Source organism: Saccopteryx bilineata, chromosome 9 (genome assembly GCF_036850765.1).
Source record: "Saccopteryx bilineata isolate mSacBil1 chromosome 9, mSacBil1_pri_phased_curated, whole genome shotgun sequence".
In the NCBI taxonomy this organism is placed as follows: domain Eukaryota; kingdom Metazoa; phylum Chordata; class Mammalia; order Chiroptera; family Emballonuridae; genus Saccopteryx; species Saccopteryx bilineata.
Genome location: NC_089498.1, coordinates 60,195,289 through 60,221,171, shown reverse-complemented (window position 1 = coordinate 60,221,171; position 25,883 = coordinate 60,195,289). Strand labels below are relative to the sequence as shown.

The 25,883-nt window shown below is 36.6% G+C and overlaps 2 protein-coding genes across 5 annotated transcripts in view; one reads left to right on the top strand and one right to left on the bottom strand.

Moving 5' to 3' along the window:
* Positions 1 to 17,106, top strand: part of FAM13C (family with sequence similarity 13 member C) — a 166,492-nt gene extending 149,386 nt beyond the window's left edge. For 3 of the 4 annotated variants that reach the window (XM_066242820.1, XM_066242818.1, XM_066242821.1), the window contains 4 exons: positions 9,168 to 9,263; positions 10,742 to 10,941; positions 12,674 to 12,775; positions 16,270 to 17,106. In XM_066242820.1, the coding sequence (XP_066098917.1) occupies positions 9,168 to 9,263; positions 10,742 to 10,941; positions 12,674 to 12,775; positions 16,270 to 16,393 (522 nt within the window). In that variant the 3' untranslated portion in view covers positions 16,394 to 17,106. The remainder of the gene's footprint in view (positions 1 to 9,167; positions 9,264 to 10,741; positions 10,942 to 12,673; positions 12,776 to 16,269) is intronic. The other variant, XM_066242819.1, reaches the window with a different exon arrangement.
* Positions 16,418 to 25,883, bottom strand: part of PHYHIPL (phytanoyl-CoA 2-hydroxylase interacting protein like) — a 78,158-nt gene continuing 68,692 nt past the window's right edge. Inside the window, exon 5 of the mRNA XM_066242822.1 lies at positions 16,418 to 18,910. Within this exon, the coding sequence (XP_066098919.1) occupies positions 18,376 to 18,910 (535 nt within the window). The 3' untranslated portion in view covers positions 16,418 to 18,375. The remainder of the gene's footprint in view (positions 18,911 to 25,883) is intronic.

Below are 25,883 nucleotides of genomic sequence, written 5' to 3'. Positions count from 1 at the left end.
AGTCCTAGCCGTGTATATAGGTACCACATCTTCTTCATGCAGCCCTAGCCGTGTATATAGGTACCACATCTTCTTCATCCAGTCCTAGCCGTGTATATAGGTACCACATCTTCTTCATCCAGTCCTAGCCGTGTATATAGGTACCACATCTTCTTCATCCAGTCCTAGCCATGTATATAGGTACCACATCTTCTTCATCCAGTCCTAGCCATGTATATAGGTACCACATCTTCTTCATCCAGTCCTAGCCGTGTATATAGGTACCACATCTTCTTCATCCAGTCCTAGCCGTGTATATAGGTACCACATCTTCTTCATCCAGTCCTAGCCGTGTATATAGGTACCACATCTTCTTCATCCAGTCCTAGCCGTGTATATAGGTACCACATCTTCTTCATCCAGTCCTAGTCGTGTATATAGGTACCACATCTTCTTCATCCAGTCCTAGCCATGTATATAGGTACCACATCTTCTTCATCCAGTCCTAGCCGTTTATATAGGTACCACATCTTCATGCAGTCCTAGCCGTGTATATAGGTACCACATCTTCTTCATCCAGTCCTAGCCGTGTATATAGGTACCACATCTTCTTCATCCAGTCCTAGCCGTGTATATAGGTACCACATCTTCATGCAGTCCTAGCCGTGTATATAGGTACCACATCTTCTTCATCCAGTCCTAGCCATGTATATAGGTACCACATCTTCTTCATCCAGTCCTAGCCATGTATATAGGTACCACATCTTCTTCATCCAGTCCTAGCCATGTATATAGGTACCACATCTTCTTCATCCAGTCCTAGCCATGTATATAGGTACCACATCTTCTTCATCCAGTCCTAGCTGTGTATATAGGTACCACATCTTCTTCCTGCAGTCCTAGCCATATATATAGGTACCACATCTTCTTCATCCAGTCCTAGCCATGTATATAGGTACCACATCTTCTTCATCCAGTCCTCTATCAAAAGACCTTTGGTTGTTTCCATGCCTCTGCCACCATGAAAATGCTGCAATGAACATAGGGGTAGGTACCATATTTCCCCATGTATAAGACACACCATTTTCCAAGAAATTTGGGGTCTACAAACTAGGTGCTTCTTACACAGTGTTTGTAGATTTTTTTTACTAGCATTTACCACTTTTTGGTGCTTGTTTTTAAATATTTTTTTACTTGCATTTCCCCCTTTTTCATGCCTGTTGTCTTTGTGCTCATTGTTTTGCATTTGTTACTGATCTATTATGGTAGGTTATGTTTTGCCACGTTCTGCCCAGAAATGGCTCAGAAAAGATTTCCGTAGTGCTGAATTCAAGTTAAAAGTGATCCAGTTTGCAAAAGTGAATAGAAATCCTACTGCTGAATGTAAGTTTGGTCCTCCTCCAACTGAGAACTCAATCCAAGACTGCTACAGGAAGAAGAAGCCCTACTGAAAACGCCAAGGCGGAAGAAGTTCATGAGAGGCAAGTCAGCAAAATGGCATGATTTAGAGAGGGAATTGAAGATATGGATTGAACAGCAAAGGGCAATTGGAATTCCTGTGTCCACAAAGATGGTTGAGCATGAGGCAAGAAGAATTGCTGATGAAAAAAGAAGTTACTGATTCCAAAGGAGGTCACAATTGGTGCTTCAGGTTCATGAAACAGAATGAACTAAGCATGCGTACATGCACCAGACTTGCCCAAAAGATGCCTGAAAGCTATGAGTAGAAGGGCTTTGAATTTCATTGTTTTGTCAATGTTGGAAGACATATCAGTTTGAGTTGGGACAGTTTGCAAATATGAATGAAATCCCCCTTCAATCTGATGTTCCAGGTAACAGAACTGTTGATAAGAAGGGGGGGAGCCTGACCAGGCGGCGGTGCAGTGGATAGAGCTTCAGACTGGGATGCAGAGGACCCAGGTTCGAGACCCCAGCGTCGCCAGCTTGAGCGCAGGCTTATCTCGCTAGAGCAAAAAGCTCACCAGCTTGGACCAAAGGTTGCTGGCTCGAGCAAGGGGTTACTTGGTTTGCTGCAGCCCCATGGTCAAGGCACATATGAGAAAGCAATCAATGAGCAACTAAAGTGTCACAATGAAAAACTGATGATTGATGCTTCTCATCTCTCTCTGTTCCTGTCTTTTCCTATCTGTCCTTCTCTCTGACTCTCTCCGTCCCTGTTAAAAAAAAAAAAAAGGTGGTGAAAACTGTAACTGTGAAGATAAGTAGACATAAAAAGAGCCATTATACAGTTGTTCTAGCTTGTGCTGACAGAACCAAGCTGCCTCCTATGCTGATTTTCAAATGGAAAACAATGCCAAAAGAAGACATTCCTTGAGGAGTGATTGTCCACGTTCATGAAAAGGGTTGGATGGATAAGGATGGGATAGAGATCTGGTTTGAGAAAGTTTGGAGAAGGAGACCAGGTGGGCTTTTACACAAACCTGCCCTACTGGTACGTACTTGATCAGTTCAGGGCACACATAACAAAAAACACAAAGAAGATTGCTGTAGAGCAAAAACAAAACTTGCCATCATACCTAGAGGCTTGACATCCCAGCTCCAACCACTTGATGTCAGCATTAACAAATCCTTCAAAGCTGCCATGAAAGATGAATGGAATCAAAGGATGAAGTCTTCTGGGGACAATTTGACACCAGCAGGAAGAGTGAAGAAAGCAACTATAGGAGAAGGTTGTACCTGGGTGAAAAGATCCTGGGATAATATCAAGATTGAGATCATGGTCAAGTCATTTAAGAAGTGTGGCATTTCAAATGCCATAGATGGAACTGAGGATGAGGCAATATATGATGACAGTGATTCATCATCAGACACAGATGAGGACAAGCTAATCGATGGGAGTTTTGACAGTGATGAGGAGTTGTATGAATTTTATGATGAATAAAACCTGAGTTCAATAACTTTATGCAATACATTTTTTTTCACATATTGGGCCCCAAAATTAAGGTGAGTGTTATACATGGGAAATGTGGTATAGCTTTGCAAAATAATATTTTCAAGTGTTTCAGGTAGATACTCAGAAGAGGGATTGCTGGGTCATATGGTAATTCTACACGTGGTAATTTTTTGAGGAACCACCATACTGTTTACCATAGTGGCTCAATCAGTTTATATTCCAACTAGCAAAGAATGAAGGTTCTTTTTTCTCCACAACCTCTCGAGTATTTATTAATTGTCATGATAATAGCAGTCCCAACATTGCTCTGTAATGTGATTTAAAACTAAGTAGTGTGATACTTTTGGCTTTGCTGTTTTTTTATCTCAAGACTGCTTTAGCTATGCTGGGTCTTTTATGATTCCATATAAATCTGATATTTAAAAAAAAATTTTTTTAAATGCCATTGGGATTTTGATGGGGAGTGGTGAAAGTGAACATTGTTGTATTGTTCTTGATTGTAGAGGAAAAGCTTTGAAGTTTTCATCATTGAGTATGATATTAGTTGAGGGTTTGTTATATTTGGCCTTTATTATGTTGAGGTACCTTCCTTCTATACCCATTTTATTGAGCATTTTAATTATGCTTGGATGATGTATCTTATCAAATGCTTTTCTGTGTCTATTAATAATATGATTTTTATCCTTTGTTTTGTTAATGTGGTGTATCACACTGATCAATTTGCTTATGTTGAACTATCCTTGTGCGTCTGGCATGAACCACACTTGATCATGATGTACTATTTTTTAAATGTATTGTTGTATTTGGTTTGCTAGTATTTTATTTAGGATTTTTGTGTCTCTATACCTCAGAGATAATTGATGTATAGTTTTTTTGTGTGTTATCTTTGCCAGATTTTGGTATCAGGGTTATGTTGGCTTCATAAAATGTGTTAGGAAGTATTGCCTCTTCATCAATTTTTTGGATGAGTTTGAGAAAGATAGGTATCAAATCTTTTTTGAATGTTTGGTAGAATTCACTAGTGAAGCCTTCTGGTCCTGGACAAAAATCTTTTGGAAGATCTTTGATGGATGTTTCAATTTTCTCAGTTGATTGCTGTATTTAGATTTTCTAATTCATCATGGTTCAGTCTACAAAGGTTATATATTTCAAATAACTTATCCATTTCTTCTAGGTTATTGAATTTGGTATCATAGTCTTTCATAATATTCTAGTATGATCCTTTGTATTTCTGTAATATCTGTGGTAATTTCTCTTTCATTTCTGATTTTTGTTTATATGTGTTTTCTCTTCTTTCCTTAGTGAGTCTAGCCAGAGGTTTGTTAATTTCATTAGTCTTTTTAAAGAAGCAATCTTTTCTCTATGTCATTAAGTTTTGCTTTTATTTTTATTATTTCCTTTCTTTCTTACTGACTTTGAGTTGCATTTATCATTATAAAATATCCATCTTTTTCTCGTTATCTTTGTTACCTTGAAATCTATTTGTCAGATATAAGTATGGCGCACCTGCTTCTCTGTGAGTACTATTTGCTTGGAGAATCATTTTCTACTTTTTCACTTTGAATTTATCTTTGTCTTTGCAGCTTAGATATTTCTCCTGAAGGCTATAATATGGCTGGGTTTTGTTTTTTGATCCAATCTCCTACTCTGTGCTGTTTTATTGGTGAATTCAGTCCACTTACATTTAGGGTATTTATTGATGTATGAGGATTTCCTATAGCCATTTTATCTTTAGTTTTCCAGTAGCTCTGTGCCTTTATTGGTTCTTTCCTTTGTGTTTCTATTGTTTTTGTTTGGTGGTATTTTACTTTTTCCCCCTGTTTCCTCTTTTTTACGTTATGTGTCTTAGTCTGTATGTGTATGTGTGTGTCTGTGTGTGGTTACAACAAAGAACATTTCATATATATAGTAGTCCTTTTTCTTTTGAATGCTTCTGATCTCCGTCCTCCTTTGCAAATTCAGACCTTTACATCCTCCCCCTTTATGTTTTTATATTCACAAATCATCCCTGTTTATGTTGCTTATTGTTGATCTTACTCATAATTTTATGATCTTTTGCTCTTAGTTTCAGGTAGAGTAACTCCTTTGAGTATTTCCTGCAATGGAGGTCTTCTGGTAATAAATTCCCTCAGCTTCTGTATGTCTGGAGAAGTCTTTATTTCTCCTTCATATCTAAAGAATAACTTTGCTGCCCATATTATTCTTGGTTGGTCACTTTTCTCTTTTACTAGTTTGAATACTTGGTTCCACTTTCTTCTATTCTAGTATGTAGAGTTTTTGCTCAGAAGTCTGATGACAACCTAATAGGCTTTCTTTTATAGATTACTTCCATCTTTTCCCTGACTGCCTTGGGAATTCTTTCTTTGTCATCAATTTTTGACAGTTTTAATATAGTGTGCCTTTGAGAAGGCCTTTTTTGTATTGAGGTAATTAGGTGTTCTGTTTACTTCTTGCATTCAAGGATCCAGCTCTCTCCTTAGGTTTGGAAAACGTTCTCATCAACTATTTGAATAAATACTCCATTCCCTTCTCCCTCACTTCTCTTCTGGTATGCCTATTATTCTTTTATTGCTTTTTCTGATGAAGTAAGATATTTCTTGTAAAGTTCTTTCATTTTTCTTATACTCAAGTCTCTTTCTTCTTTCCTATGCATCTTTTCTAGATTTCTATCTTTGATATCACTAACTGTTTCTTCCATCTGGTCAGCTCTATTTCCTATGATCACTAGTTTACTCTTGATCTCTTACACAGGGTTCCTCAACTCAACTCCAGAACTTCTGTTTTTTTTTTTTTAAAGTTCCAATTTCTTTGGTAAAGTACTTGTTTTGTTCATATTTGTTTTCTGAGCTAATTAAGTTGCCTATCTGTGTTTTCTTGTATCTCATTGAATTTTTTCTGAACTGCAATCTTGAATTCTCTGTTATTTAGATCACATATTTCCATGTATTTAATTTTTTTCTGTAGATCTTTCATTTTCTTTCTGAGCTCCCTCATTACCATGGTTATTCATGATATTTGATGGCTTCCTCTGTCTAGGCATCTGTGTATGAGTGGCACTTCTCTAGTAGATTGATAAGAAGTCTTTCTGTTGTTTTCCAGGAGGTGGCATTAAATCACAATTTTTTTAACTCTCTTTCACTTCTCTGGCTTTTCATATCTATGCAGGATGTGAAAAATGACTTGTGCTCCCTGGGAAGGTGGTCTGGTCTCCATGGTCCCAGGAGATCAACCTCACAGGGGAAGATGGTGGGTAATGTAGTTACAAATCTGTGAAATCCCGGTGCTGTTCTGTACAGCCAGTCAGCGCCAGCAGTATAGCTGCGACCTGTGGGGTGAGCTGGGGATACACAACTGCCTCATTTGTTTGTTCGCCCTGCCAGCAATGGCGACCAGTGGACCTCCCCGCAGCATACCCTTTGGGATTCTACCTGAACCTGGGAATAGTCACAAAGCATGCCTGTTACTCAGGGAGTAAGTAAATTTTGTAGTATTAGTTCTAAATTCTAAATTTTATAATATCAATTCTTGGGCTTGTTGATAGTGTGCTCTACAATTCAACACAAAGGTTGAAGGGAGGCAAGCTCTGGCAGGGTTCCATGACTTTGTTTCTCTGTTTGGAATGTTGATTGCCAGACAATTGAGGCTACACCTCTGCTTCATCCCTGCCCAGGTCACTGTGTTCATCTGCAGCTCCTATTGCCCATTCCTACAGGATTGCTCACTAAATCTCTTTGCTCCTCTTGGCTAAAGAGAGTGAAAGCTGCAATCTGATTCCTCCCCTCTTTGGACTGAGCTTCTGGCTGCATCCGTGGCTCATCTCAGCTTTTCTCTCTTCTCATCTCCTGGGTTTAGTCCTACTTGCCCACCTTTAGCTGTTTCAGGATGTGGATCTCAGGGATGTGTTTGTGCATTGAGCTAGAATCACTTGTTGAATTATAACTATTCAAATTGTTGAAACTTTAAGGGGAGAGACCAAGGGGATCTCTCCTACTGCCATTCTTAAGACATGACTCAATAAAATATCTAGATCTCACTTCTTTAAATTCAAATTGAAGGTGCTTTTCATCTGGGGTTCTTGCTTTATTGCTGAAAATGCATTAAATATTAAAACTTCCAAGATCAAGACATTTATTTTCTCAAGAGATCTTTATTATGACTCTCTGAAATTTTTGCATTTGATGTTTAGTCAGAGCCTATACTAAAACTGATAAATCTTATAGTATTGCCTTGTCAGTTCAGAGACCACTGCTGAATAATTTTGTTGTTTCATCTATGGATGGTTTTGGAAATAATAAATTCTGGGATACAGGATATTCTTTTAGCAATGGAAATAAATAAATCTTCCTATGGGTCTGATATTAGTGCCTATTTATGCCTTTTTTTCTTTTGAAAATCCTGAATTAGTGCTGTCACATATACCCATTTTATTGTCCTTTCAGAGACCTGTTGGTAGGATCAGGTGGATGGTGCCTAATACCAAATATATGAGTAACGACAGCTGCTTCTTCTGGCCTTTTCCCAATGCAGTATCTTTGAGGAGGGAAGCAGATTTTTAAAAACATATTTTATTTTATTTTTTAAATTAATTAAAATGTTAATAACTGATTAGTGGGTTGTTGTGCCTTGGAGAAAGACAAGATTTTTAGAGATAAAGGGCACCAAAAGAAAGATTTCATAAAGTTCTTCTGCCTACTTATCACTTTAAATAAAATTAATTTGTGGAATAGGTAATACTTTATCACATAGTTCAAAAAGAAAACATAAAATTCTACACAGTAAAATGGTTTCTTCCTATCCCATCTGTCAACAAAAACTTTGAGATCTCTCAACCCCTCCCCCCCAAAGCAGTTAACTTTTGTTTTTAATAACCTCTAATATGTGCTTTTGGAGTTTCTATATAAAATATATGTAAGAAAGTATTAATATATGTTCTTATTTTTCCCCCTTAACAAATTTTGTTTAAAGGGGGGGAAATTAAGAATGTATATTGAAACAGGGATAGGGTCAGGTCACAGGAGAATAACTAGAAGCTTAGAAATTCACATCCTTGAGTCATTTTCTTTCCCTCCGAGATTCTGTCTAGGGCATCTGAAAGTCAGAGCAGATGGCACACTTATACATTTTTGCTTTTATAAAAGATACCTGGGTGATTATGCTATGTGCTATTTCTATCATTCCTTTCCTTCTACCTGCCAAAGGAGAACCATTGGATTAGAGTGACAGGTGGTTGTATGTAGCAGATATGCAACAAATTGATGCAGGACACAACAGGGATGAAAACCAAAGCAAGCAGAGGAGTTTGGTAACTTTGGATGGGAGAGGTAGGCAGGTGTATAGATATATGGGTGATTGATAGGTAAATAGGAAGCTATTTAAATTTTTATGCACAATGTAACTTGTTGAAAATAGTGATTAGGGCCGGGTCATTTAGTAGAAGAATAATAGAAGGCATTATTGGAACAAGACAGTATGAATTTTTTGTTGGAAAGAACTTTGAAACTCTAACCTCCATGTTTTATAGGTAGGGAATTGAGGATTCAGAGAAGTTAATTGTTTTACGCAAAACAGTTTCGATGTCAGAGCTAGCTAGTAAGCTAGTAATAATCCAAGATATAGTGATGAAGAACTGAGCAAGGTTGGTGCTTGTGAATATAATCATAAAAGTCAAGATAAACTATATTTGAGAAAATTAATAGGTCTTGATCACCCATTGGTTTTTGAAGAATGAAGAAGTAATTAAAGAACAGGCTCCTTACTATTTACACATTAAGAACTCCTTCAAAAAGCTTTAAAAGACATCTTTCTAAACTTGCTTCCATTATTTGAGTGAGGACAACAAATCATGGATTTCAGTTTGGCATAATTTAACTTACAGCACAGCTATAACAGCCTTTCTATTCTGTGTTAATTTTTCTCCTTCAATAAGAAAATTGACATGGTATTACTTGATTATAATGCAGCATTTGTTTTTGGTACCATTTGACCATCACTGTATAAGTGGATTCATTTCAATAGAAAATATGATTACTGAAATTGAGTTAGGCTACTTTTAATAAAGAATGTTTGTGGAAATATAGACGTATCCTTTAAGAAACTTCCTTGAAAAAAATTGGCATGTGCCATAAGACACTTCCCCTTTTCTAATAATTACTGTTGCATTATATTATTGTAATCCCTTACTAGTAGGATTCAAAAGCAATTTTTTTTGCCTGCTAACATCAATTTAATTTCTTCGTAAGAAAGGAATAGTAATTAATTTTATGTTTTTTTTCAGGTAACTAAGCAAGACAAGAACCTCATAAAGCCTCTTTATGATCGATGCAGAATTATCAAGCAAATCTTGTCAACGCCTTCCCTGATTCCAACAATTGTAAGTCAGAATGCTTGCATTAGCCAGAAACCTGTGCTTGTGCTTTGTTTTGATGTTTAGTTAGGGAGACAGCACTATCAAAGTTATAGAGGAGCCTTCTTGGCGATATATGCTGCTAACAAGTCCAGTTACTTTCAAAAAGTAAAAATGCAGTCTCACTCAACCCCAGTATTGTACTTAACAGTGACTGATGATTAAAACTATTATGAACATAAATCTATGGCAATTGTATTTTTGGAAGCAAGTTTTTAAAAAAGTTTTATTTATTGATTTTAGAGAGAGAGAGAGAGAGAGAGGAAGTGGGGGGAGATAGAAAGAGAAAAACATCAATTTGTTGTTTCACTTCTTTATACATTCATTGGTTGATTCTTCTATGTTCCCTGACTGGGAATCAAACCCACCACCTTGGCATACCCAAACGTTGCTCTAACCAACTGAGCTACCTGGTCAGGGCTTTAAGCCAGTTTTAATATTTGCTTCCATTGTTCAAGTGAGGACAACAAATCGTGGGTTTCAATTTGGCATAATCTAATTTACAGAACAGCTACACAGCCTTTCTATTCTATATGTTAGTTTTTGTCCTTTAGTAAGAAAATTGATAGGGTGTTACTTGATTATAAGGCAGCATTTGTTTTTGGTACCATTTGACCATCACTGTATAAGTAGATTCATTTCAATAGAAAATATGACTACTGAAATTGAGTTGGGCTACTTTTAATAAAGAATGATTTACGGAAATACAGAACTAGAAAAGCACCACAAATTCTACTCCAACAATATTCAAATAGTCACTTGCTCAAGATATCAATATAAAAATTAACAAACAGAAATGTAAATATACTTGAGTACATTTATACTTTCACAGTTTTAAAGACAAAGACATAGTGATTCATAATCTTTGACATTTTCCCATTCAGGAAGTATAATTTAAAATGGGACATGATAATCAGATTTCCTTGCAAGAAAGTCTTTTTGTTGATAAGCATTACCGAAAGTTTAAGGAATAACTTCATTTTGCTTTGGCCTTTGTAGAGCTCTTTCCCCACTTTATCAGTTTTCTTAGTATCCTCGGTATTTGATTGTGGCCCACACTAGGACCTGACTTAGGGTATTCCTGGATAGCAGCGGTGTTTTGCCATGAAGCTGGGCCCCAGACGGTCTGGGTAAAAGGGAGGGACTACTAGGTAGTGTAGCCCAGATTATACATCCTGGATGTCTGTGCCTTCTTTGGCCCAGCAACAGAGGTGAACTTGGTGAGCATTTTAGCTCACAATGAGTATTTCTTCACCCATTAACTTCTGTAAATTTTTTGATGCAACCAAGAAAAGTTCCTCCTGGTTGTCTCCTTCTCAATTCTCCATAGGCATAGGAGTCACCTACTGTTCTCATGGTATCTAGTTATTGTTCCCCTTCCTGTTTTTGCTTCATCAGAAGGCACTTAGCATTTTGTGACTTTATTTAATTCTGCCTACAATAAGCAGGAGGAAGAGGACTCGGATGAAGACTGTCCACAGGGAAGCCAACCGCCTTCTTTACCAAATTCAGCATCTCACCTTCTTGGTGGCGATCACTTCACCTACTCTAATGAGACTGAGCCTGTAAGGGTCCTGCTACCAGATGAAAAAAAAGAAATGAAAGCACCAGCTCTCTCCATGTCTAATTTACATGAAGCTACCATGTGAGTGTGAATCCTAAGTGTGGAGTCACAGTTTAACGCCTTCTGGTCTGTGGTACCTTGTATGGACATACACATTTAGAAGTGCTATTAGACTCTTTAAAAATGCTATCAACTTGAGAGTAGTCTTAATGTCCTTGTCTTCTTAACCGGAAACTTGAGATGACAATGCCATGAGGAACCTAGGCTCCCAATAAGGTCCTAAGGAGCCCATAGATGCTGATGTTCATTTTGCTGCAGTTGCACATCTTTCCACCAGGGCTTGGCACCAGTTAACTCTTGGCGTTTGAAAAGTCTGGACCAAAAGGTTTTCTAATCTTGTGTGAGTCAGTAGTTGTCAAGGCCTTTATCCTAGTCTGTTCCATTTAAATAAGATGGCTTCTCCAGATTGGGAGTCCCCTTGGCCTTCAGTAAATGAGCCAGCCCCTGTCTCTTAATGATCCCCTCAGTCAGGAGCTATTTGGATTTTCATTAGTTATTATGATCATCACTCAGTACTTGGCATACCTCCAGCATTTGACCTTCCTTTAATTTGTATATTACTGGCCGAATTATGAGATTTTCTTTAAATGTGTATTATAGTGTGGCAAGTGTATGCCCCAACATAGGGATGAAATCCCTGCGAATATATGAGGTAAGATCAAGGACTTAATTTTAAGTTGGGATTTTAGTGTGCTTCTAAAATCAGTTGGTACATCAGTTTCATCTCATAGATGAAGTAGCCTGTTTGGAAGCAGAAAATCAGTCTTCCTTCCTCACACCTTTCCTTTCTTTCTTTCATTTGTTGCTTGGTTGGTTAGTTGTTGCTCTAAAGCAGCTGTTCCTAACTTAGGTTGAGTGCTAGACTTTTTTTTTTTTTTTTTTTGCATTTTTCCGAAGCTGGAAACAGGGAAAGACAGTCAGACAGACTCCCGCATGCCCACCATGGGGAGACGCTCTGCCCATCCTGGGCGTCGCCATGTTGCGACCAGAGCCACTCTAGCGCCTGCCACAGAGCCATCCCCAGCGCCCGGGCCATCTTTGCTCCAGTGGAGCCTCGGCTGCGGGAGGGGAAGAGAGAGACAGAGAGGAAGGCGCGGCGGAGGGGTGGAGAAGCAAATGGGCGCTTCTCCTGTGTGCCCTGGCCGGGAATCAAACCCGGGTCCTCCGCACGCTAGGCCGACGCTCTACCGCTGAGCCAACCGGCCAGGGCTTAGACTTTTTTTGAAAGCAATAGAATCTCTTCTTACAATTTCCTGTTCTAAAGTATATGATTCTTCTCCCTCGTCTTAGAATACAGTGGGTGGAATTCTCAGTGTAGCTTTCTCTGGGTCACTTAATTCCCAAGGGTTTTGCCATTCTCCCTATACTCTCGAGTAAGGATAGAATTTTGTTTACAATCTTTTCCTCTTCAGTCTATCAACAAATACTGATGAGTATTCCTTTAAAATGTCTGTTTCTTTCACATCCATTCATATGGCCTTCACCTTCACCACTTTTTTTGTAACGGACTCAGTCTGCTTGCCTCCTGCCTGCCCTGGTCCTCTCTCCTTTCCTATGATGTTGTTTTCACCAAGTAACTTCCTCTGCCATGTGCTCCCCTATGGTCAGGCTCTACATGTGCCACCCTGACTCAAAGGTACCCTTTTAGGCAGAACACTTGTGTATCGTAATGTTTTTGCTAAATAGATAAATCTACTCATGATGATCTCTCAGTGATGCCAGAGCTCAGTTATGACAAATATGTATTTTATAGGCCTGTACTTCTTGACCATCTCCGAGAAACTAGGGCTGACAAGAAGAGACTTCGAAAAGCCTTAAGAGAATTTGAAGAACAATTTTTTAAACAAACGGGAAGGTAAGCGTGTGCGGAGAAATTTTCTATTACCTAGAGAACTGTTGTTAAGAATGAGCTAGAATAGTAACTCTATTTGATATAAACAATTTCTACAGTGACTTAGACCCTGGATTTGTCTAATGCAACATTCTGATAATGCCATTATTTGGTATGTTTTATGGAAGGCTGTAGCTATCAACTATAACATCAGAGTTTAAAAAATAAAGGATTAACTTCAAAAATCTTTAACACTAAGTAATAAATACAACTATTGAATTTATCTAAATCTCTACAAAATGTGTCTTTTCCAGCCCGCATAAATTCTTTGTTCCTGGTTACTTAGTGCCTCAAGTTATTCTCTATTTTATTAAATAATTATTTATTTACTTTAAATATATTCTTCAGGATCTGTCCCCTTAATTATTTTATTTCAGAATCTGGTCAAAAGTTCATAGCTATTCTTTCTGTCCTTTCAATAAATGTTTAGCTATAGCCTCTGTTTGTCCTCTCTTTTTCTGTGGTGACCCGAGTGTCTCATTAGGCACTCCCATTAGTTTCCTCTACATTTTTCTGTACAGTCAACAAAATTCTATATATGGGTTACTGATCTAATTTTGGAAGAGAAAGTGACAAATCACTTAGTTAATCCTGAGCCTGTTTCCATGATGAAATACTGGACATTCTGGGATACTTTGGGAAGCTATTATACCCGTCATATGGGATGTCAGTTAAAAAAAACAAAAGGGCATACTTTTCCCAAAGTCACAGTTATTAAGGTGGGAAGCAGTGATGCACTGGCTCCTCAGTATTCCTCTCCATCACATACCTGCCTTTCCTAAATTGCTTTTATTTCAGCAGAATGAGGGTTGCCTTGATGGAGAGAGACTATTTTTTCAAGTGTTGTGAAAGCTTGGTCCCTACTCACCTCTTATTCAACAGTGTTTCAAACCCGCGACCTCAGCATGCCAGGTCGACGCTTTTATCCACTGCGCCACCACAGGTCAGGCTCAGCAGTGTTTCTATTTCAGTCCTTCAGGGCTGTTCACTAAAACTGGGCCTACTAAAGTCAGAAACTTTTTGCATTTAGCAAATACAGATGTAACCAACCTAGTTTTCTGCTTTGAATCTTCTTTCCAGTTGATTGCTACAAGTTCAAGTTACTTATCTGCTGATATTAACTATATATGACTGTTAAACTTAGAATATAAAACAAAATTTGTTCTTTCCATTTCTATTTTTTTCTTTTATAAAATTCCCATACAATGCTTACATTTACATTTTTACCTATTTGAACCCAGGAGTCTACTTTAAAGAGTTTGAGAACTTCCCAATATACTAGTAGCCCTGCCTAATGGATCTGCAGTGGTACTTGGCAAAACTTCTGACATACAGGGAAGTTAGTTATGTTCTACATATTAGTATTCTGCTACACCCGTGAGTCCTGAACCCACTTCAGAGAAGCCTATGTTTGACTGAGGTTGTATGCCCTCTTGTGGTAATATACGTAAAGTAAATGCAACAGTGGTGATATAGCACAACAAAAATCAAACGGTGGAAGAGCTGTGAAATACAGGTCTTAATCTTGTTTTTTGTAAGACATTTTATTGGAAAGGCCTAACTATCTATAAGGTAAAATAACCATTGCATATGGATTAAATATTAAGGTACTATAACTTTTTTTAAAAAAAAGAGGGGGGGGGAGGGAGGTATGGAGAGACAGACAAGAAGAGAAAGAAATGAGAAGTATCAAGTTATAGTTGAATCACTTTAGTTGTTCATTGATTGCTTTTCATAATATGCCTTGACTGGGGGACTCCAGCTGAGCCAGTGACCCCTTGCTTAAGCCAGTGATCTTGGGCTCATGCCAGCGACCATGGGATCATGTGGATGATCCCACACTCAAGCTGTTGACCCCACACTCGAATTGGCGAACCCTTACTTAAGCCGGTGACCTCAGGGTTTTGAACCTGGGCCCTCAACTTCCCAGGTCGATGCTCTATCCACTGTGCCACTACCTGGTCAAACTAAATTTTCTTGTAATATTTACCATACAAGAGGCATAACCACGTAGATTTGACATTATTAATTATGAGCCAGGAACTATGCTAATAAACATGTCAAGCATGTTTTAGCGAAATACTAGCAAAATTTTTCATTCTGGCCAATGCATTCTTGTTTATTAGCCAAAATGGAGTATGCAGGTCCAGGGATAAGTTATATAATGGATTATTCCTGTTTTCTTATAAGTTAGATAATTTCTTTCCTTAGATAAGTGTAGACAAATTAAGGTGGTATTTAGACACCCAGTTATAAGTTTGGCCTGTAATACAGCATGGAGGCAAAGGGATCATGTTATATAATTTAGCCATTTAAGAGAAACTCTGTATAGATGAGTACTATTTTAGTCTGTACTAGAAATTGCAGGGTATTGTATAGTGGTGCAACACCAGTAGGTAACTATATTTTTAGAGATTAGCTTTTTTATTTGTAAGAGATATAAATATATCTATATCAGTTCTTAAAAAATAGAAGGGGATATAGGTAAAATGTTAAATGTTTTCTATTTACCAGTTTTCAGCCAAACTAATATTGGAGAGTGTTCAGTAGCAACAATGATTTCCTCTATGTTTCCTATCCTTAGTATTTTAAAGTCATGAGTGGAAATGTCTTAAAAGCAATTGGCCATCTTATCAACCAAGGAGACAAGAGACTTTTGAGATCCTGAAGCAATTACTACCCTTTAGGGAATATATCCTGGCAACATTTTTGTGGGAAGGCAAATTATTTTAACTGTAGATGTTACCCAATTGTTGTTCAAAGTACATGGCAAGAGCACGTAGTAGTCAGAATGCTTATGTATAAAAATCTATGCATTTTCATATATCTAGTCTTAGTGTAATTAGTGTGCTAAAAGAACCATTGAAATTTAGACATACAGATTATGTAGAGAACTTCTCAGTAATTCTGCCACACATTTGCAGAAACAAGTATTATAATTACAAGAAAACTTGGAAATATTTCACGTTTGTAAGGTAGCCATTGAACTTTTTTCTTTCTATTACCAAAAACTTATGAATTAGTTTTGTTAGTCTGAATTCTGTAGTTTTTTGGCTTGATACTTTTAACTGTCACTATAAAGGTGGAACCTTCTGCATAGGCACGGCCTGTGACATGGATAATGGGAGAATGGCTGGACAAGAATGCCTTGAGAGTTCTGGTGTTTGTTTTTTCTCTCAGACCTTTTCACTTGCCCTATTTATTGTTAAATCTCTATGCAATGGACTATATATTTGTGAACACCTACTACATTCCAGTTCTCAAGGGGTACTATTATTTAGAAGTGTAATAACACATGGACGAGGGAGTGAATAAAAGAGAAAGAGAAGTTAAGAAAGACATGATGCAAAAACCAAATGGAAACTTCAACCCTGTACTTTCTCAAGTAAAAATTATGAAAGGATTTTTAATTGACTTGATTCATTGTGAACTAATAGGTGGTATTTTCTGTTTTGCAGAAGTCCACAAAAGGAAGATAAGATTCCCATGGCAGATGAATACTATGAATACAAGCACATAAAAGCCAAACTGAGATTACTTGAGGTCCTAATCAGCAAGCAAGATGTGGCCAAAACGATTTGAGGTCCAAGAAATGTTTTTGACTACTTTCATCCAAGATAAAGTTTATTTTCCTCTGCCATTCTTGCTGAGTAAGTAGTTGTGACATACAGAAAACTGAAGCACTTTAGTGGTAGTATTAGCTGATTTTAAGAAGGGATGGCAAGTGTAATTATACATGATAAAGAGAGCTTTAAATTGGGGTGAGGGATACAGTACGTAATTGTATAATTAGAAAAATAAAATTCAACTTCCTCCATGCCAAGGAGAAAACTCACAGTCAGTATAATTATTTTGAAAAACATCCAATGTTTTATCAAATCTAAATAACACATAGCATCCACTGTTTAATGGGCCACTTGTTAGGGAAAGTCTGTTTGTCCAAAGGTTGCTTATGCTGATGAATGGGAAAAAAGAATGATTTTTTTAAATCACTAAAGAAAAGAAACTGTTATTAGGTAGCAAGGAATACAGATAGTAAGAATGTGATTTGAAACTTCTAATAGATTTTTAAGTGATAAAAAAAATTCACCTTGTCCCTTATGTCTGCTAGACTTTCAGTACCCTAAAATATACTAGAATGTGTCACTGCTAAATTTTTATTTCTATATAAAAATAGCACATTATTTTATGTTAATTGAAATTTTACATTTCTGATTACCAAAGTTAATTCTGATCGCATGTACATTGTGAATTATCTTTATCTATAATTGACAGATGTTTATATTAAAATAAAATATTGTATTAAAATTTGAAAATAGGTATTTTGGATAGGTAAGTGTCTGCAGTATATATATAATGTGATCATAGTTATAATTGCTAATCTTTTTGTTTACTATAACTAAGATTATATAACTATTTTTCCATTGGGAATATGCATTTTTCTTAATGTTCCAAGGTCTAAACTTTGTAAAGTCAAAAAGAGCTTTCTTATAAGCTGTAATTATTCTTCATTCTCTACAAAATGAAAGATTTGAAAATTGTTTGTTTTGACACCTTGAAAAAAAAAGCCAGAATATTTTAGTTGCTTCATCAACTTTAGTGTATATTGTTTTGTGTTACTTTGTACTAAATCATGTTTACTATATTTGCTTTTGTAAAAATAAGTAAAAGGTTGACATTTTCTTTTGTAAGAACCATGTTTGTATTTCTATTTTCTGTAATGTTTTAGCATGATGTTGAAGAAATTCACATTTTCATATAATTTGGATGGAAAGAATATTGGCTATTTCAGATGTTTATTATTTTCTCTGTATTCACCTGATATTTTGTAACTTTTATGAATCAGAATAATGTCCTTCATAAATTTGTTTAATAGTCATCTACTTGTAACAGAACAGATACACAACTGTTTGAGGTTTACAAACTACATCTTTGATAAGGGAAATGGTTTCGTGACATGTATACAATTGCTATTAAAATGTAACTATATATTCTATGGTTGTAAATATTTTATACAGTACAAATAAAATATTTTTCTATTATATTTATTATGCTGAAACACAGTAGTTTTTTCTGTTAGCTAATATAAATAACATAAATAACACTGTCAAACAACAAGTTGGAAGTGCTGACAATTCTAGGCTTCAAGATTTAACTCATGCTGCAATTACACGCTTTCATGCGGTTTGGAGTTATCCCAATATTTGTTCAGTAGATTAAAATGAATACATATTTAAACACCATTTATAAGCTGTTATTTTGTATTTTGCTAAAGCAGTTTATATAATTGTTTTGTTATGTTTGGCATAACGGAAAAATAAAGACGTTGCAGCATCTAGGCAATAAAGTGTCAGGACAACAGGATATTTCATCATAGAAAGTAGTGGGAAGGGTAGGGAAAAGGAAACACTAAAATGGCGCTGAATGACATTTGAAATTTGACAGTTTGCTTTTGGTGATAGCGGCATGTGCATGCTTCAATGGAAAACATCTGATAATGAAAATGAACAGATGACCAATGTTCCTAAGGGAAGGAGAGGGAGTAAGAGTAAGAAAAGTGGGCATTAACGTCCAACACTGATATTACAGGTTTTGCAGCTGGGATCTTTCTTTGCATTTGCAGTTGATAAACTCATGAGCTGATGACCAGTGATTTCTGCCACAGTGCCCAGAGAAAGATCCACAGGGTCAGTGTAAATGACTTCTAAAATAACATCCTGGGCATGGTGGTAAACCAGCACCCCATCGTCTTCTGTGCAGGTCAAGAATCTATTATCCTTGGAATTTAGTTGAGGAAGGCGCTGCTTACAAAATTCATCTCCTGGTGATCCCACAGGGGCAATAACAAGAATCACATAATGATAAGCAGTGTACATACAGTAGAAGTCCCCAAAGTATAAGTTAGTATTGGGGTTAAAAAGTTTTTCTGCTGCAATCTCAAACCTGTATCTTCCATAAGGTGAATCCTGGGGTGGCTTCCCTGTATTGAATTCAGTGCTGCAGCTGAAGAAGATCCCTTCTAATTTTCCACTGATAGGAGAGCCATGGCTCCCACTGTTATCCTTGACCGAGGGCTGCATAGCATTTCCATGATGTTCTCTGCAAGAGACATAAAATGGTCGTTGCTTGGTACAAGAGTATCAAAGCTACTGATTTATATAGATTTGAATGGTGACAGGCCTAAAATTGTCAATTATCTACTATTAAAAGCCTAAAATGCTCATCACAATTGAGGAGAATACATCTATGACATAAATAGCTAAGTGTAAACTTTGGAAATTTTTAACATAATAAATTTCCTGGTCAGAAAAAAAATGAACTAATTTACATGAATTTTACAACTATCATGGAAAATCCAACAAAAATAAATTTCCTTATTAATAAATCTTTCATGTACTAGTATATTAGAATAACCATATACACAATACATACAATAACTTTTTGCATTTTCCATGCTGGCTTTATTTTTTCATCTTGGAAGAATTTTTGGAAAGACATGAAACCAATTTTAGAGTATCTGAGGACTTGAAAACAGCTAGTTCCCACCCAAAGAAAGGAAAAAAAATTAGAGAAATACTGACCTCCAGTGGCCACCTAAAATAGATACTGGCAGTATTCCAGGAATCTAAAACCTAATACCAGGGATGTTGTTCTTATCAAAGAAAATGCAATAATGGATCTTTTTGTTTTCAAATTTTATGCTTGATAAATATAAACAAACACCTTCTTTGGTGAGTATATATGGTCATTGCTATTCAATAGCTGACAGGAATAATTAATTTGTGTTATCTCTCTTTTTGTACTAAATTAAGTGCATGGCACCCACCATGTGATATATAGACTCAAGGGTAGAAAAGACTCTTACCAGTTAAGAGAGTTATTAATTAAATTCAGCATTCATAGGATATTCAAACATAAAACAGGAATGGTTTTTGCCATCAAAATATATAAAAATATATGAACAACATGGCCACCTAAATTTATTTCTCTTTTTTAAGATTTTATTAATTTGAGAGAGAGAGAAGGGGGTGGGTGAGGGAGAAGAGTGGGAAGCATCAACTCGTCATTGCCCCCTGTATGCGCCTTGACTGGGCAAGCCTGGGGTTTTGAACCAGCAACCTCAGCATTGTAGGTTGATATTTTATCCACTGTGCTACCACAGGTCAGGCTATTTCTCTCTCTACAATTTTTTTTTTTTCCATTTCCACAACTTGGAGCTGATTTAAATCTGGAACCAGGATCGTGATTTATAAAAAACTAAGGTGGTATGAATCAAACAATAGTTTCCTAATTTTGTTTTCATATACAATCCTGTCAAGAACCTGTAAGTTTAAAGCAATACCATGGCTTTTAAAAATAACAAATTATATGATTACTATAAGCTGTAAATATAAATTAAAATTTCTAGAACCTATATAGGATTCATCATTTTAAAAGATGTATTACTCTCACTTAAAAAAACCCTGCTATTTGTTCCCTCAAATTTTCTCCTACAACTATGAAAGGGTTTTAAGTATTGAAAGTACCCGCTACTGAACATTCTTTTGAATTCTTGGACACTGCTCCCAGGAATAAACAGGCAATCTTAAAAATCCTAGCAGAATACAACTCAAAAGTGAACAGAGCAGACTGTCCTCAGGAATACTTACTCCAAGATACCGCTGAAAGATTTCCACTTAGGGAGAAATCTTAAAATCCCACCTGATTCATCATAATATTTCAGGAAAAAAACACTTTTTTATTCTCTCATTTTTAATATCTTAAAGAAACCCACAAGGCCCTAGCCATTTGGCTCAGTGGTAGAGCATTGCTCCTATGTGTGGATGTCCCAGGTTCAATTCCTGGTCAAGGCACACAGAAGTGCCCATATGCTTCTCTACCCCTTCCCTTCTCGCCTCTTTCTCTCTCTTTTCCTCCTGCAGCCAAGGGTTGATTGGAGCGAGTTGGCCCCGGGTGCTGAGAAGAGTTCCATGGCCTCTGCATTAGATGCTAAGAGCTCAGTTGCTGAGCAACAGAGCAATGCCCCAGATGGGCAGAGCATCGCCCCTTACTGGGCTTGCTGGGTAGATCTCTGTTGGGGCACATGTAGGAGTCTGTCTCTGCCTCCCCTCCTCTCACGGAATAAAAAACAACAACAACAATAAAGAAACACACAAAAATAAAAACTTAGTTCATATGAGACAGAGGCCTGAATTATTGAGAATTGGAGCAGTATGTACATGAAATGCCCATCAATCTAAATCCTGGAGTTTAAGATATTTCATGCAAATAAACAGGAATTGGTATTGCAAATGATTAGGAAAGTAATCTAAATGAAGTGGAAAAAATCCCATGATTTGTTTTTTTCTACTTAATTATTCTGGGAAATAAAATCAGAGTATAATGAACTATTTTGAAAAGAAAACCAAATTTGTTATTTCCCAGACTCAAGGAAAACCTAAGCTTAGAATTTGGAATGTAATGAATGTCAGCACGGGTGACCTCGGCAGAGATCTGAAAGGGGTGCACACGACCCTGAGGCGGCTGCTGAGATCTGAGCTGACCAAGGCAGTCCCGGAAGTGGTCCAAACAGGCACGCGGGTACACGCAAGCCCAACCAGGGCAGCAGCGGTCGTGGAAGTGGGCTGGAGCCAGCAGCACCTGAGCCCAAAAGCCCTGGCAGCAACAGTGGTGGTGGCCTGGTAGAGAGACCACAAAACGGGAGCTAAAATGTCTAGATAGAAAAACACATGAAGCAAAGAAGTAGGCCACATCTAATACCATACCTAATCACTGAATTACAGTACTGAGCCCAACAAGTAGCCAGCAATAAAAGACAACAGAAAGCAGATTTTAGGGGAGCTTGAACTTTTAAAGTTACTTCTCCCAGGCCAAGAGTACATAAAAGCAAGCCTAGTGGTGCAGCTGATATTTACAATGGCACCTAGAGGCAGCCACAAGATCTGTATAACCTATAGCTTCCAAAAAGTGGATAAGAACCAGTCACAGGCAGTGACTCCACTGACCTGCCCCAGGCCCCAACCAGGGAAGTCCAAGGCAACACAGATAAAATGAGAAGACAGAGCAGTGCAATCCAAATGACTCAACAAGAGAAACCCTTAGAAAAAGAGGTGAGTGAGATGGATATAAGCAAACTACCTGAGGTAGAGTTTAAAATAATGGTTATTAGAATGCTGAAAGATCTTAGAAAAACAATGGATGGTCACAGTGAGCACATAAATAAAAAAATAACAAGTATTAAAAAGGACATTGAAATAATAAAGAAGAACCAGTCAGAAATGACAAATACAATATCGGAAATAAAGACTACACTAGAAGCAATTAATAGCAGGCTGGATGAAGCAGAGGATTGAATCAGTGATTTAGAAGACAAGATAAATGAAAACATGAAAGCAGAGCAGCAAAAAGAAAAGAGAATGAAAAAATCTGAGGAAACTCAGAATGAAAAAATCTGAGGAAACTCTGAGAGCTCTGTGACGATCTAAAGAGAAACAACATCTGCATCATAGGAGTTTCTAAAGAAGAAGAGAAAGAACAAGGTTTAGAAACCTTGTTCAATCAAATCATAGCCGAAAACTTTCCTAAATTGACACAGGACCAAGTCACACAAGTTCAAGAAGCACAGAGAACTCCATTAAAGAGAAACACAAAGAAATCCACACCAAGACACATCATAATTAAAATAGCAAAGTTAAGAGATAAAAACAATATTAAAAGCTGCTAGAGAAAAAAAGGTTATCACCTACAAAGGAGCCCCCATAAGGATGACATCTGACTTCTCAACAGAAACACTTGAGGCTAGAAAAGAATGGCAAGAAATATTCAAAGTAATGCAGAACAAGAACGTACAACCAAGACTACTTTATCCAGCAAGGCTATTGTTTAAAATTCAAGAAATAAAAAGCTTCCCAGATAAAAAAAAAAAAAAAAACCTCAAGGAATTCATTACAACCAAACCAAGGCTGCAAGAAATGTTAACGGGCCTGTTGTAAAAAGAACAAAATGGGAAAGGAATACAGCAAAAGAGGAATATAGCTTTAAAGAACAAAATGGCAATAAACAACTACATATCAATAAGAACCTTAAATGTAAATGAATTAAATGATGCAATCAAAAGACATAGAGTACCATCACATTCTTGTCCATGTCTCTGAGTCTCATTTTTATGTCCCATCTATGTATGGATTCATATAGTTCTTAGTTTTGGGAGTAGGGTGGGGGGATGGGGTGAAGAAAGAGAGGGAGGGGTTGGGGGGAGAGGAGGGGCACAAAGAAACCAGATAGAAGGTGACAGAAGACAATTTGACTTTGGGTGAGGGGTATGCAGCATATTCCAATGTCAAAATAATCTGGAGATGTTTTCTCTCAACATATGTACCCTGATTTATCAATGTCACTGCATTAAATTAAAAAAAAGACATAGAGTAGTTGCATGGATAAGAAAAAAGGACCCATACATATGCTGTCTACAAGAGACACACCTCAAAACAAAAGATACACATAGACTAAAGGTAAAAGGATGGAAAAAAAAGATTTCATGCAAATGGAAATGAAAAGAAAGCTAAGGTAGCAATACTTATATCAGACAAAATGGACTTTAAAAGAAAGGCTATAGTAAGAGATAAAGAAGGTCACTACTTGATAAAGGGAGCAATCCAACAGGAAGATATAACCGTTATAAATATCTACACACCTAATATAGGAGCACCTAAATATATAAAGCAGGCTTTGATAAATATAAAGGGTGAGATGAACAGCAATACTACAATAGTAGGAGATTTTGATACCCCACTAACATCACTAGATAGATCCTCAAGAAAGAAAATTAACAAAGAAACAGCAGACTTAAAGGACACACTAGATCAACTCGATTTAATACATACCTTTAGAACCTTTCACCCTAAAGCAGCACAATATACATTCTTTTCAAGGGCTTATGGTACATTCTCTAGGATAGACCACATGTCAGGACGCAAAAGCGGTCTCAACAAATTTAAGAAGATTGAAATCATATCAAACACTTTCTCTGTCACAATGGCATGAAACTGGAAATCAACCACAACAGAAAAACTGAAAAACACTCAAACACATGAAAACTAAATAGCATGTTATTAAATAACAAATGGGTTAACAATGAAATCAAAGAAGAAATAAAAAAATTCCTAGAAATGAATGATAATGAACATACAACAACTCAAAATCTATGACACAGAAAAGCAGTCCTCAGAGGGAAGTTCATAGCACTATAGGCATTCCTTAAGAAGTTTGAAAAAGCTCAAATAAACAACCTAACCCTTCATCTAAAAGAACTAGTAAAAGAACAGTAAGAAAAGCCTAGAGGTAGTAGAAGGAAGGAAATAATAAAGATCAGAGCAGAAATAAATTATATAGATGCTAAAGAAACAATACGGAGGATCAATGAAAACAAGAGCTGGTTCTTTGAAAGGATAAACAAGATCGATGAACCTTTAACGAGACTCACCAAGAAAAGAAGAGAGAGGAATCAAATAAAATTAGAAATGAGAGTGGAGAAATAACAACTGACACAACAGAAATACAAAATATTTTAAGAAAATACTATGAAAAACTGTATGCCAAAAAATTAAACAACCTAGGTGAAATGGACAAATTCCTTGAAACATATAATCTTCCAAAAATCAATCTAGAAGAATCAGAAAACCTAAACAGACCAATTACAACAAATGAGATCGAAACAGTTATCAAAAAGCTCCCAAAAAACAAAAGCCCTGGGCCTGATGGCTTAACTGGTGAATTCTACCAAATATTCAAAGAAAAACTAACTCCTATCCTTCTCAAGCTATTTCAAAAACTTCAAGAGGAAGGAACATTTCAAAGTTCCTTTTATGAGGTGAGCATAATTCTGATTCCAAAACCAGGCAAAGACAACACAAAGAAAGAAAATTACAGGCCAATATCTCTGATGAATTTAGACGCTAAAATCATCAACAGAATATTAGCAAAACCGGATCCACTAACACATGAAAAAAAGTCATACATCATGATCAAGTGGGATTCATTCTGGGGAGGCAAGGATGGTACAACATTCGTAAATCAATCAATGTGATTCATCACATAAACAAAAGGAAGAAGAAAAACCACATGATAATTTCAATAGATGCAGAAAAAGCATTTGATAAAATCCAAAATCCATTTATGATCCAAACTCTTAGCAAAGTGGGAATACAGAGAACATACCTCAACATGATAAAGGCCATCTATGACTCACCCACAGCCAAAATCATAATTAATGGACTAAAACTAAAAGCAATCCCCCTAAAATCAGGAACAAGGCAGGGGTGCCCCCTTTCACCACTCTTATTTAACATAGTACTGGAAGTCAAACAATCAGACAAGAAGAAGAAATAAAAGGCATCCAAATTGGAAAAGAAGAAGTAAAACTATCATTATTTGCAGATGATATGATACTGTATATAGAAAACCCTAAAGTCTCAGTCAAAAAACTACTGGATTTGATAAATGAATTCAGCAAGGTGTCAGGATATAAAATTAATACTCAGAAATTAGAGGCATTTTTATACAGCAACAATGAACTGTCAGAAAGAGAAATTAAGGAAAAAATCCCCTTCACTATTGCAACAACAAAAAAAGTAAAGTACCTCAGAGTAAATTTAACCAAGGAGGTTAAAGACTTGTACTTGGAAAATTACAAAACATTGATAAATAAATCAAGGAAGATACAAACAAGTTGAAGCATATACCATGTTCATGGTTAGGAAGAATAAACATCATTAAAATGTCTATATTACCCAAAGCAATTTATAAATTCAATGCAATACCAATTAAAATACCAATGACATACTTCAAAGATAGAGAATACATATTCCAAAAATTATATGGAACCAAAAGAGAACATGAATAGCCTCAGCAATTTTGAAAAAGAAGAATAAAGTGGGAGTTATCACACTCCCTGATATCAAGTTATACTACAAGGCCATTGTACGCAAAACAGCTTGGTACTGGCACAATAACAGGCATATAGATCAATGGAACAGAACTGAGAACCCAGAAATAAACCCACACTATTATGGAC